This window comes from Protopterus annectens, chromosome 9.part0 (genome assembly GCF_019279795.1).
Source record: "Protopterus annectens isolate FY-2018-M chromosome 9.part0, PAN1.0, whole genome shotgun sequence".
In the NCBI taxonomy this organism is placed as follows: domain Eukaryota; kingdom Metazoa; phylum Chordata; order Ceratodontiformes; family Protopteridae; genus Protopterus; species Protopterus annectens.
Genome location: NC_056743.1, coordinates 1,286,824,180 through 1,286,838,262, shown reverse-complemented (window position 1 = coordinate 1,286,838,262; position 14,083 = coordinate 1,286,824,180). Strand labels below are relative to the sequence as shown.

The 14,083-nt window shown below is 41.8% G+C and overlaps 1 protein-coding gene across 6 annotated transcripts in view; it reads left to right on the top strand.

The window, feature by feature from the left end:
* The window catches only part of ZMIZ2 (zinc finger MIZ-type containing 2), a 698,887-nt gene that overhangs the window by 561,124 nt on the left and 123,680 nt on the right, over window positions 1–14,083 (top strand). For all 6 annotated transcript variants that reach the window (XM_044084229.1, XM_044084228.1, XM_044084227.1 and 3 more), the window contains one exon: window positions 6,511–6,591. In XM_044084229.1, the coding sequence (XP_043940164.1) occupies window positions 6,511–6,591 (81 nt within the window). The remainder of the gene's footprint in view (window positions 1–6,510; window positions 6,592–14,083) is intronic.

Genomic DNA, 14,083 nt, shown 5'->3' with positions numbered 1-14,083 from the left:
TCCCTGCCATAAACAGGCTATACAATAGAAGGAGGAAACTAGTTCAGAAAAAAAGCAAATCCCAAGAAGGAAAGACATCCCTGATCAGTATCAGTAAGAAACTAAGGTCCCTCATAAAATCATCCAAGGCTAACTTCAAAAGAAAAATAGCCAAGGATTCAAAAGATAACCACAAAGCCTTCTTTAGCTATGTTAAGAATCTAAGTGGCAACTTGCAGATATGCACTGAACTAGTGCAACATAGCCCAAAATATACTGAACCTACTGATGTTGCCAACATTCTGGCAGATAGATTCAGTGCCAACTTCACCCCCCCCTCTCACCCCCAAAAGGGCCCACAACGACACTGGAAAAGTGTAGTGTAGTGTCCCAGAAATTACAGATGCACAGGTGAAAACAGCCCTTTCAAAAGTGAAAAACACAGTGTCAATGGGGCTGCGTCTTGCACAAACTACAGAACAAACTAACCTCCCACCTAAACACGCTGTTCAGCCTCAGCTTCTCCACAAGCTACGTCCCCATAGAATGGCACACAGCAAATGGTTATTCCACTCCACAAAGGAGGGGCCACAACTGACCCTGGTAACTTTCGCTCCATAAGACTGACTAGCATGGTCTGCAAAGCTATGGAGCGCATCATCATGGAACTCATTAACAAAGACATTGGGAACCTTCAAACACTTGACCCGATCCAGTTCGACTTTGTTAAGGGCAGATCATGCCTATGAAACCTGGTTGAATTCTTTGAGACAGTCACCAAGGCCGTAGATGAGGGAAAGGTGGTTCGCACAGCTTACCTTGACCTCGCCATGGCTTTCGACACCATTCCCCACTCGGGTATTACAGAAAAACTCTCCAGCCTGAACATAAACCCCTATGTCATGAGATGGGTTGCCAACTGGCTTACAGACAGAACTCACACGGTAAGAATAACAGGCTCCAGGTCCAACTCTAAACTTGTCACAAGTGGTGTCCCGCAAGGCTCGGTCCTGGGACCCCTACTGTTCAGCATATACTTCTCAGAAGTACAGGTAAACACAGGAGGACTACGGCTAACCAAGTTCGCTGATGACTGCAAACTGGGAGCCATAACTGGCTCTTCGGCTGACATGGACATCCTCCAAAAGGGCCTTACTGAGATGGACACCTGGTGTCAAAGTCATGGCCTCAAGCTAAATGCCAAAACATGCATAGTCATCATGTTTGGGAAAAACAAAACACCCACGAATTACCACATAGGTGGTATTACAGAAGAGGTAGTAAGAGATCTGGGGACTCAGGTAGATAGTAATCTCTCCTTTGACAATCATATTGCCAAAGTAGTTAGGAAATCCTATGTGGCCCATCTAATTACTAAAGGGTTCGCATCTAGAAATAAAGAGGTTATAGTGCCCTTCTACTCGTCACTCATCAGACCCATCATAGAGTACAATGCCCCATTTGGGATATACCTCACAAGACACTTCCAACAGCTGGAAAGACCACAAAAGTACCTCACCAAGAGGATTACTGGCCTCAAACATATGTCCTATGCAGCCCGACTGAAAAAATTGTGGCTGTACTCAGTGGCATATCGCTTACTCAGAGGTGATCTCTGTCTGACTTACAAAGCCATGTCCAACTCAGAATTGATGGACATGCTCCACCTAAAGAAATCCAAGTCACTGTGAGCCACGCACTCTAGTGAGCTAAAACACAGAGACTCCCCATGCTTTGGAACATAATTCCAAACTACATTAGGCAGAGGCCCTCACTAACACTCTTCAAGAGAAACCTTGATGAGTGGATGAGTAAAAGAAAATACACCCCTGGGATCACTTCATTGGCTCTGCTTGACAGAGGATCAGTTAATTAATTAATGGGGTGTCGAAAGCCGACACACTCTGGCTAGGCTTATAAATGCCCTCGAGCAGATAGCCTAGTACCACCTACCTGTGAACCTATAAACCTATAGTCATGGGACATGCTACATATCTTTCTAAGTCATACCTGTCAACCTCTTAGTGAAAGACAAAGCCTAAAATAGTGACGAGACAAATACCCCAAAATAGACACAGATTTATAAACTTAAAAAGTTTGCAGAATAACTGGATTTGTGTTAGCATGTATTTTCTGAAAGATATGAAGTCTGAAACTCAGATGTTTCATTATTTAGTGACTTTAATCCTCAATGTTTTACCAGAAATCCACTAATTTTATGAGGAACAGACTAAAAATATGAGGAAAAAGTCTGGATGTTCTGTGGAAAATCTGAACAGTTGAGAGGTATGTTTTATGCCTTTAAAACCCCTTTAGAGATAACATTTGGTTACATTAACTTTCATAAGGTGTCCAGGTTCTTATTCAGAGCAGGATTTAACAGAAAGTGGGTGTGTTTTATATAGCACAGTCCGGCCCACTTTACTTGTAAATCATTTGAGAAATGCTCACTCATTAATGGGAAGAAAGTGGCAGTATATGCATCATCTGGGGGTATCATCATAGCTTACTATTCCCAAATCTTTGAAATTGTTATCGCCGATCTATAAAACAGTTCATTAAGTTAGTGTTGGAGCAGTACTTTGACTGAGAACTGTATATCATGTTGATGAATAAAATAAATAAGACGAAAGCGCTAAAGTTCTACAAGAGTTGTTGGTGTGATTTACTATTTTTTTAATGCTTTTATTGTCACGAAGTTCATTTCTTAGTATATATATATATATATATATATATATATATATATATATATATATATATATATATATACACACACACACACACACACACACACACACACGCGCGCGTGAGCGCGTGCGGTGGGGGGTGTAATTTGGAGATGGTTTACTGGTATACTAGTGTGGATATAGGAGTAGCTTTGTTTTCATAAATTGTCTTTGTTCGAGAATCTGAGACGAAGCCAAACCTAACTGTGGACAAATTTTAAATATTACTCTAAGAAAAACAGATTTTGTATTAACATACATTTTCAGAAGAATAACCAGCATGAAACTAATGGTTGCATTATTGACTGACTGCAATGATCAGTAATTTTCCAAAAAATCAAAAATGTTATGAGGAAAAAAATCAGGGACAGTTTAGATCTGTGCCTTGTTTTGGGTCCTCTGGGTGTTGATACGGACCCTTTTCAGCTATTTTCGGTTAACTAGCAGGCTAAGGACTGAAGTCATTTAAGAAGTTCTTAAATCAACCAATAATCAAAGGCATCCTCCCAGCTGCAGTGTGTCCCTGATGCATATATCTCAACCTCTTACCACATGAAATCTGGAGAAAGCCTAAAATAGTGGTGGGACAAAGGGCCAAAAATGGGGACAATTTTTAAATACTGCTCTTGTGAACTTAGAAAGTTGCTAAAACAAGACGATTATTTTATGAAGGGCATGAAACCTGAAAAGTGACTTCAGTCCTTAATGATTTATAAGGAAACCATGCATTTTATGAGGAGTCTACTTAAAATATTAGGCAAAACTCTGGACATTTGAGGGATATGCCCTGATGTCAACCTGAGTTTTTCTCCGACCTTTCTAATATATGCGATTTTGTGGGACAACAAGTGTAGGCAAACAGTTTTAAACATTAAAATTACAGACTATGTAGTGTTCAGAAGTGCTTGTTAACAATTTTATTATACCAATTTCATAACTGAATGGTGGGAGTGTTTAAAGAGCGATGAATGTAGGATTTCCATTTGCTTCTTGTAGACGAAGCTGAAAATTTACACTGTAAAACCTATGTGAATGACTTTCACATAACAGTTTGATGAGAACCTGGACTTAACACTGGTAATTGCTCTTTTCCACCCACGGTGCCTTTAGGTCTCCTCGGTAAACAAAGAGTTTAGAGGAACTAAGGAAAGAGTACTATGGTGAAAAATATAATGATCCAGTGTTTGGTTACTATGTAATAGTCCACCAGCAACCAACCACTAACATCTGTAGCCTATAACCTTTAGCGCAGCTGCAAAATAAACCACGAACTAATAAGCTTAGTAACTAAGCTTATTAGTTTGCGGTTTATTTTGCTGCTAAGCTTATTAGTTTGCGGCGCCCCTGTGAGGAAGCTGCGGCTCCCCAGGGTACTGTGGCACACACATTGGGAACTCCTGCTTTAGTCTTAAGATAGGCATCTTTTTAAATTGTGAAGTTACATATGTAAAACACCCATTGATATGTACAGTAAATAATTTATGGTAAGTTAAATAGACTTCACTTTCCTTCAAGTAGTACTTTGACGGGAGTAGTTAGGAAAGACCAGCTTTAAAGCAAAATCAAAAATTCTTAAGCATATATGTCCAGGACAGAGGCTCCAAGATACTGCTAAGTCATGGCAAATAATAGTTAAACTTCAGCAGAGAAAAAAGGAGACATGCTGACTTCCCCTGTACTCTAACAGCTCTGCTAAAACACATTAGTTGTTCCCTGTAATGTCTGTCATAAAAGAAACTGTTTTAAAAATCCAAATAAAATATAATCCCCATTTACTGTCAGCATATCAATTGAAATAAAATACTTTTCCTTAGAAAGTTTAGTAGAGTAGCTCTGTGAATGACTAACTATCACCATTACTCCTAAGAAATGAGTAGCTCTCCCTGGTGGTTGGAATGTCCCTGTATGCTGGACAGTGCCTAACAACTCCAGCCAGGCAATCATGGAGGATGTCTACTGCTGTGCAAAATCTTATCTGAAGGACCACCCTCCTTAAAGGGTTTGCAGTACAAAAAGATAAAAAAGTTAGTGCGTAGTCATCATAAGTGGTAGAAGTAAAACCTCTGTAAGGAAGTGCGAAGGAAAACAAATGGTACAGTAGAGAAGAAGGTCCTTCACACTTCCTTACAGAAGTTTCACTTCTGCCATGCGTGGTGATGATGCACATTCTTTGGTTTGTCTTTCTCCAAATATCAGGGAGCACTCCATGCACTACAACAAAATTACCCTAATTAGAGTCCTTTGCTTCTGTTACGTCTGACAACGTATATTAATTAACATTATCTTAAGCAATCAATATCTCAAGTTAATAGCATTATTTTAAATGTATCCCTGATTATTTCCAGATTTGACCCTGATTGGTTGAAAGCTATGTGCGAAAATGATGACAGGTGGTAAGTGGAGCCCAATTTCACTTTGTTTGGCCAAACGGTAAGGTTGTGATCCCAATGGCGAACTTTGGAGTGGATGTAAGCAATCAAACCAATCAATCTTGAAACATTAGACTAGCCTGCTATCCAGCAGTGTAACAGTTTACCATTATAAATACTAAGCAGTACATCAATTTCTCCAATTACAAGTTCATATTGATAGCTTAGTCCTGCAACAGACGGTTCTCACTCTGCAATAGTCTAAAACAGTTTTAAAAATAAAAAGAAATCCAACTCCGGCAAGTTAGCAGTCTGTGTTTGTGTGCATGGGATCGCTCGCTCTAGTGTGTGTGTGTGTGTGTGTGTGTGTGTGTGTGTGTGTGTGTGTGGGATCACTCGCTCTCAATCTTCACTCTCAGTGTGTGTGTGTGTGTGTGTGTGTGTGTGTGTGTGTGTGTGTGTGTGTGTGTGTGTGTGTGTGTATGGGATCACTCGCTCTTACTCTTCACTCTCAGAGAGTGTGTGTGTGTGTGTGTGTGTGTGTGTGTGTGTGTGTGTGTGTGTGTGTGTGTGTGTGTGTGTGTTTGAAAAGCTGAAGTAGAAGTACAGAAGTCAAACTCTGCCCTTAAGGGCAGAGGTTGACCAATGTGTGTCTGTTTCACTTTTCCGTTTACACTTCAAGCTCCCACACCGTCCCTTAAGAAGTTTCACTTCAAAAAAAATTACTGTGTAGACACAAATGCATGATACATTCTGATGGTATTTTTTTATGAAGCCATTGATCAGTCAGGAGCAGCAGAGCAAGGCTACATTTTAGTTAAGTGAACAGTCTTAACAGATTAAGGCTATGTCAACACTTTTGTAAGTTACTCTAAATTAATAAAAGAGCAGTATATTCGCCACAATCTAATGTTCATGTTTATATCATACAGTTAGGCTGCCTTTATTTTGTTCTTATTTCCTGTTAAAGATAAGTTGCAGGTATCACTGAGGTTCTCTCCAGTTAAGAAAACCTGCATAACATATTTTAGCACAGTTAAAAATAGAGTAACTGGTGTTTTCATGATCTGTAGGTAACCGGGCTGTAGATTCATTTTAGAAAACTTTTTTTGTCCCTTATCAGTTTCTTCTTTATCCCCATACAAAGTTAGAAATAACTGGCATGGCCCAGTGTAAAAGTTTTAACACCAAGGGATCCTTGGTCATCTTTTGATTAGGATTTGGAACTCTCAGTGCTATGGCCCAGGTTCAATTCATGGTCATGGAATTTCAGTTTTAAAAAAATGAAAGCACTGCATCAGTTTAAATTTGCCTGAAGTCTTGCACACTGAGTAGTATATTACGTTATGAGTTTTAGGAGGTTTTGCATAGCAGTATTTAGCTTGAAGGGTTACTAACTTGAGTGAATAATGTATTTTATGATGTCTTATTTTCAGGCCACCGACCAGTTTAATGGACAGAATACTTCTTTCACCAGAGGGAGTTTTGATGCCTATGCACAGCACAACATGAATGGGGTGAGTTGTAACACTGTTTGTATAATAACCTCACACGATTGTTTATGTTGTAACCCTGGCTGATACCAGAAACCTAGAAAGTTTAACCAGCCCCTGGTCAGTCCACTGGATAATAATGTGTGGCAGAAAATTAGAGTCAGTGTTTTCAAGCAGGGGTCTCACAGTAAGGAATTCTGGAAAGACTGGACATGTATCTGATTTACACCTCTCAAGTGTTTAGAATGAAGTTTGGATAACCATTTGCCTAAAACAGCCCATATACCTGAGGCAGAAGACAGTCTTGAATGTGACAGGACACAAGATGGTGATTATTCACAGTCTTGTCTGTGGAAGCAGCAAGGTAAGTATTTGCCTACTTAGGTTGGCAGCAGGTATAATTGAAAGGGCATTGTTGCACACTGGCAAACTACTGTAGTCGTAGTAATGTTATGTGCAGAAACACTGGTTTACAGATGTCCTCCTATTCCAGTGTTGCAGCATTCACTAGTGGGTTTACCCTTCTTCCGATCAGCTTGTCCATCCAGGTTTCCAAAGCTTTTCCAGTCCCAGAAAGTGCATCAGACATCTGACGTGTTGGCAGGTATGTGGGCCATAAATGTGACATCTGCGTGCACCGGCTCTTGGAACTTTTCAGCTGCCAGCTGTAAGCCAGGTGTTCCTACTACTTCTGGATATCAGATCAGTTTTGCATCAAGATAAGTACCCTGTTGGGGATTATTTCAGTCCTTTTTGTAGTACTATAGTCTGTTAATGTCCGGTAAGAGCAAGTGCAACTGTGATCGGCAAATTCCCCATAAAGATACCCATGACCAAAGTCTCTTTTGTTTGGGCAGGGATCACGATTATAAAAACTGCCCCATTTGTAAGTCGTTCATCCCTAAGACCCTTCATCGCCAACTTCAAGCCCTAGACTTATACCTTGAAAACCAGCTCCTTAGACAGATCGCTCTTGGTATGGAAGCCGCCTCTGACGCCCCATCTGAACCACCCAGGAAGAGAGCCATGTCCACGCGGCTGTCTACTTCCACTGTGCCTCCCTCCACTGATTTTCAGCTAGTAGCTGTCATCAGCTTGGCCGAGGAAACGGTGTCCGCCACTTTGGATGAAGCGGGTACCTATCAGGAGGCCACACAATCCAGAGTGGATGACACGTCTAGGGAGGATGTCCCTGTGCCTGATGCAGATACCAGGGGGGAACTAGTAACTGAGATGGGCACTTCAGACCAGGCGTCCTCCATTCCTTCTGTGACATCCAGGCCTACTGCCAACCAGACACAGGCTAGGTCTAAGAAGAAGAAACAAAAGACGAGGCACATTCTGCCAACTCCGGAAGCCTTGCCCGACTGGCAAGCCTTCAGCCAGAGCCTCTACAATGCCCCCCTGGCCCTTAGGCTTACTACAGACCTTCCTTCAGCTGCTCCACCTTTTCTCAGCCCTTGGCCTGTCCTGCCTGAGAGAACACCTAGCCACCCTGCAGAGGAGGAAATGTCAGACTCCTCAGAAGACTCCTTGTCTTACTCTTCACAGATTTCTTTCCCTCTGAGGTATGGATCCCCGGAAGAAGCCTTTGCAGAACCTGACTGCCCTGAGGAAGACCTACCTTCGGGGACACAGTCAACCTTATGAAAGAACATTTTAAATGGGATTGCTCAGACATGTCTGAGGCCCAAAAAAGATTCTATGACTTGATCCAGATGGAATCTCCTAACCCAGCTCCTATCCCACCTGTCCAACCTGCCTTCTTGGATGCTTTTGCTGCAGTATGCTTGAATCCAGATTCCCAGCCACCTGCCCCTAGAAGGGCAGACAGATTATACAGGGTACCTGATGCAGAGAAATTCCTATTCAATTGCCCCCCCAGCAGACCCTGCTACTATTTCTATTGCTACTGATAGGGCTACCAAACTTCTCCCTACTACCACTGTCCTGCCTGCAGATAAAGACAGCAAGGCCATGGAGAGGTGGGGAAAGATGATTTACACTTTTGCTACCCTGGCTTTCAGGGGTACGAATTACCAATCACACATAGTCAAATACTCCTTGGCTTTACTAGACAAAGCCTCTAAAGATATCAGTGATATCCCTGACTGTGCTGCAAAGGCATCTCTGTCTTCCTTGCTTGGGCTCATCTCTTTAGTTAATAAGCACTCTGTCAGGTGTGCCTATGATGCAGCTGAAGCCTCTGCCAGGTCAGCTGCATCTGCTTCTGTGTTGAGGAGATACTCCTGGCTGCATCTTCAGCCCCTCCCGGATGACTTCAAGGACAAACTCTTGGATGCACCCTTGGATCACTCTGTCCTTTTTGGCACCAAGGTGGCTGACCTTTTCAAGTCACTCCAACAAAAAGGGAAAGAACTCCAAGACTTAAAGCATCTCCTTATCTCTCCAATCCCAAAGTTCCAGAGAAACTACCCGGCTAAGATACAATTCATAAGGAAAACGTCTATGCCCTCTGCCCCTCCAGGTCTAGAAGAGCCCACAGAAGACAATCTACTCGGCCTAGGACTCCTCAGACAACTGCCCAGAGACCTCCCTTTCCAGAAAGGGCAGGCAGTATCTGACTGCCTGTCTCCCTTTCCTCTCCACCTTCTCCCACTATGCCTCTGTCTTCCCGTGTCTCTCACTGCCTCCCTGCTTGAACCCTAGTGACATCCAACAAATGGGTTTTGACAATCCTGAAGAAGGGTTACTTCATGTCTTGGCTCTCTCTCCCCCTCCAAGACTACCTATCCCTCTTCCACCCACTCAGTCCTGCAGGAGGCCAGGAAACCCAACACAAGGAAATCTTACTCTCGAAATGGAGAAGGTTTTCTATCTGGTGTCACAAATGACAGATGGAGCCGCTGGACAGCGACCTGCCTCTGATTCTGTCCTACCTGTGTGAACTCCTGAAGACAGGCTTGTCTTACTCCTCTTTAAAAGCACACTTGTCTGCCATTTCTGCCTACTTGCCTATGGAACCTCTGCTAGCTTCCCGACTCCCAGCCAAGCTATTCCTAAAGGGTGTTTTACACTTAAGACCCCCCCCCCAGAAAACCGACCCCTCCTTCCTGAGACCTTAACTATGTCCTAGAAAAACTTACTCTGCCACCCTTCGAACCAGCTGGCAAGGCTGACTTGAAATTTTGCACTTGGAAGACAGTACAACTAGTAGCTCTGACCTCAGCCAGGAGGGTCTCGGAGCTCCAAGCTGTTATGGCTACCCCACCCTTCGTAGTTTTCCATATGGACAGGGTCACCCTCAGGATTAATCCCTCCTTCACCCCCAAGGTGGTCAATGACCTTTCCCTGAATCAGGCTATTCATCTACCTACATTCTTTCCTAACCCTCAGGAAGACAGTGAGAGGGTCCTACACACCCTGGATGTCCACAGGCAACTTCTATTCTATTTGCATAAGACCAAGCCTTTACGCAAATCAGAACAGCTGTTTCCTCCACCACAGGGCTCTGGGGAAAGCAATGGGAAAACAAATCATTTCCTCTTGGATTGCCAGAGCCATTTCCTTTTGTTACACACACCATGGGAAGACACTGTCAGAGCCCTTTCCACAAGAGCCATGGCTTCCTCTGGAGCCTTTTTCAAAAGCCTAGACACCAAATCCATTCTGGAAGCAGCTACCTGGTCTTCTGTACACACCTTCACCAGAAACTATAAATTGGACCACATTTCCAGGGCCAGGGCAGGATTTACCAGGGCTATCCTGCATGGGTTCCATGGAGTCCTCAAACAGACCACCTTCCAGCCACCAGTGAACTATTGCACTCACCCACTAGTAAGTACTGCAATATTGGAATAGAAGGACATAGAATAGTTGTTTAAAATCTTACCATAACCATAGATGTCCTTCTCTTCCATGTTGCTGCATTCCTTCCCTCCCATCCCCCTCTTATCCTTGCACTTACTCTCCTCAGCTTCTGTACAGGCTAGGCCATCAGGACTGGTCCTTCTGGGGCTTCCTTGGTTCTGAGGGCCGGTGCATGCAGACATCACATTTATGGCCCACGTACCTGCCAACATGTCAGACGTCCGACACACCTTCTGGGACTGGAAAAGCTTTGGAAACCTGGCCGGACAAGTTGATTGGAAGTAGGGTAAACCCACTAGTGAATACTGCAACATGGAAGAGAAGGATATCTATGGTTATGGTAAGATTTTACACAAATTTCCTTTCTCAAACAATGAAATTCCATTTTCATGAGATGAAATCCAGGAGTTATACCCATGATTTTTAAATGTTGTCTCTTATCCTAGCAGTAATTCCATATTAATTTTCTAAATGCTTCTCCATATATGCAAAATTAAAAGAGATTCTAGGTACAGAGCAGACAAATAAAGCAAGCTTGGCTGTATTATAAGCAGCAAATCTGAGAAGAAATATAGGTTGTAGTGAATGAATGTTCCGGCCTAAAATACCAAATTCCATGAAAATCTGGGGTTTGCGCAGTAGTTTGACAATCCAGATTTGGGATTTACCTGTATTTTTCTCTAAAAAAATGGAAGCTCTGTGTCCCTGGTTACTCCTTTTCACTTTATAGTATACTAGCTGGGTAATACTGCCTAGAAAATGTTCTAATAATACAGACATTTCTACAAGAGCATACTGTGAGTATAGTAACTTACACAAGCATGTACTGATACTGCAGCATTGTCAAATTAATGTGCAAATACCTACACTACCACCTGAAAATGTAGTACTATTTGGGGAACAGACATATTGAATTGCCACCAGTATTAGTGCTTCTACAAGAAGATACTGGCAGCCATGGTAATGCAGTAAATAATGCTGGCAGACATTGCAGTACTGCCATGACAATGGAGTTACAATGCAGTACACACAGAGAGGAAATGTAGTAATGTTGCATTATTACTCTGAGAGTATAATTATTATTGCATCAAGAAATTATTGATGCTGCAGCATTGCTACAAGAATGTACTGACATTGAAGTGTTCTGGAAATGTGCTAACAGTATAGAATTGCTTCAGAAGTATACTAGCAATGCAGTGCTGTTTATAGAATGTGCAAACTGTGATGTTGCCAAAAGAATGTACGGTCACTACATTGGTACAGGACAACACTGTCTTACTGAAAGGGTATATCATGAGTGCAGTACTGCTGTGGGTATGCACTGAGTGTTTAGTACTAATGCAAGAGTGTACTGATAGTGCAAAAATACTACAGGAATATATCCTACCGCATTATAATACTGCCCACAAAATGTACTAATAGCATAGTACTGCCAGTGTTGTACTGTCACCAGGAATGTACTAGGAGTGCAGGATTTCCACAAGAATATAGTGATAGCAAGTGCCCCCCCCCCCCAAGTCTTAGAACAAGGTGGTTTAGCTTTACCTGATTTGAAGGGATACTTTAGAGCTACACAGTTAAGGTTCATATACATAATACAAGCAGAAGGTTATAAATCAAAGTGGAAAGGGATGATGATGGAATAAAGAGGGAATGTCAGAATCAAGGAAAGAGTAGGATTTTGGTCTTAAAGAGAATAACAACCATACAGAATATTATATTCATAAAGTAACAGAAATTATTCTAAGATCAACACATGGGAATGGAAGAATGAGAGTTTACCAGTAGGGATAACTGCAAACAGGGATATAGAAAGTAAGCAAGAGGAGTCGGAAATTTACTGGAGAAAATTAGCAAAAGAACCAAGATGTTGGGAGCAAATAACTTGGGAGGGAGGATGCCAAGCAGATGCTTGGACTGCAGGTTAGAGACTGCATTCTCCACCAGGGATAAGTGAAAGACCAGCTCTAGCAGAGTTTTTAGATGAGTCTAGAACAGAAGCTGTGGTTAAAAAGGGATACTTAGTAGGGCATGTAAAATATTGCAAAATAGTTGTAATAATGAATTGGGTATAGTTAAAAAAGATTGGGAAGTAGAAATGAAAGGCAGTTTACAAAGGAACTATGGAATCATACCTGTTTGTTTGTTTGTGTCTTTCGGCTTTTCCCGGTTAGGGGTCGCCACAGCGGAAACTCCAGTCCGCTAATGATTGGTAGTTGATTTTTGCATACCAGCTTGCCAGGCCTGACGCACAACCTTCAACGAAGGTATGCCCATTCACACATGTCACCACGCAGAAGACGCTCTAGCTGAGAATCGAACCGCACAGCATCTTACTGCGAGGCGACAATGCTACAGCAGCACCACCACCGCGGATATTATGGAATCATACCTGTATGGCCCCCAAATATTGCAACAAAGTTTAGAATTTTTGCTTAGAAGGGTCTGCATAGGTGTTTCTTTACCCCATGCAGAGTTCAGAGAATTTCCATTAAGGTAGGTAGCAAATATTGGATGTTTGATGGGAATGCAAAAGGTAACTGAGAACATGTTTTTTATGAAAGTAATGAGTTGGCAGATTTTAAAATTTCCCTACACAGTACTTTGTCAGAAATGTTGGGGATGCAAATTGCTGTAACTAAGAAAATCTTTTAAGCTGGGACACAGGAGCTGAACTACCTAGACATTATAAGGCTTTACTAAGTTTAATGCTATTAGCTGCCAAAATGCAGTAACTAGAAAATGGAAATCAAACTCTAAAGCAACTGTAATTTTAGTACTGAATATTATAAAGGAAATAAAGGAACTGGACGTAGGATCTTTAGAAAGGAGAAGAAATAAATTAAACAAATAAATGGAATTTGTGAAAAAGTGCACACAGAATAATATTCATAGGATCACAGAAGGTTACTAGGCTAATGGCCAAGAGTTTATCCCCGAAAAGAAACCTCACTCAGGATGAGGAGTGAGGTTTAAGGGAAGGTATGTAATGTTTGAGTGAGTAATTGTTAAAATATGTATGGAAACTACATTTAAAATTTTACCATGGTTTGTTTTCTCTTCTATTAATATATGTGTACCAATTTCACTGCCTAAAACAGGATTTAATAAAGATATTTAAAAAAAAATGTAGCAAGAATGTAATACTTCTATTCCTATCTCACAGATGTGCTAAAGTACTGCATGGTAGTAAAAAGCCACAGTAGTATACTGATTCCCTATTTTACCCAAGAGCATGCTGATGTGTTGTTACTGTCATGGGAACTTTATGGCTCTATGGTGCTTCCATGGGAATGCAATTCAAGTGCCACAAGAATGTATGGAGAACACAATGCTGCTCAGGAAATGTTCAGATCGTTTAGTGCTGTCTGAAGAATGTATTACGTGACAACATAATGCTACACTGAAAGTGTACTGACAGTGCAATATTACTGAAGCAAAGTACTGACACCATTGTAGTGCCATGTGAATGCATCGTATGTGCTGCAGTGCCTGATAGTGCAGTAATGCCTGAAGTTATGTTCAGTCACAAATGTGCTGATTATGCAGTGTTGTCAAAGAACGTGCAGCACTGCTCCTGGAATGGACTGTCCTTGAAGTATAACCACATCATAGGAATACACTGGTAGTGTAGGCAATGTGCTGATGGTAAATTACTTCTCCAGGAATGTGCTGAATGCTTAAG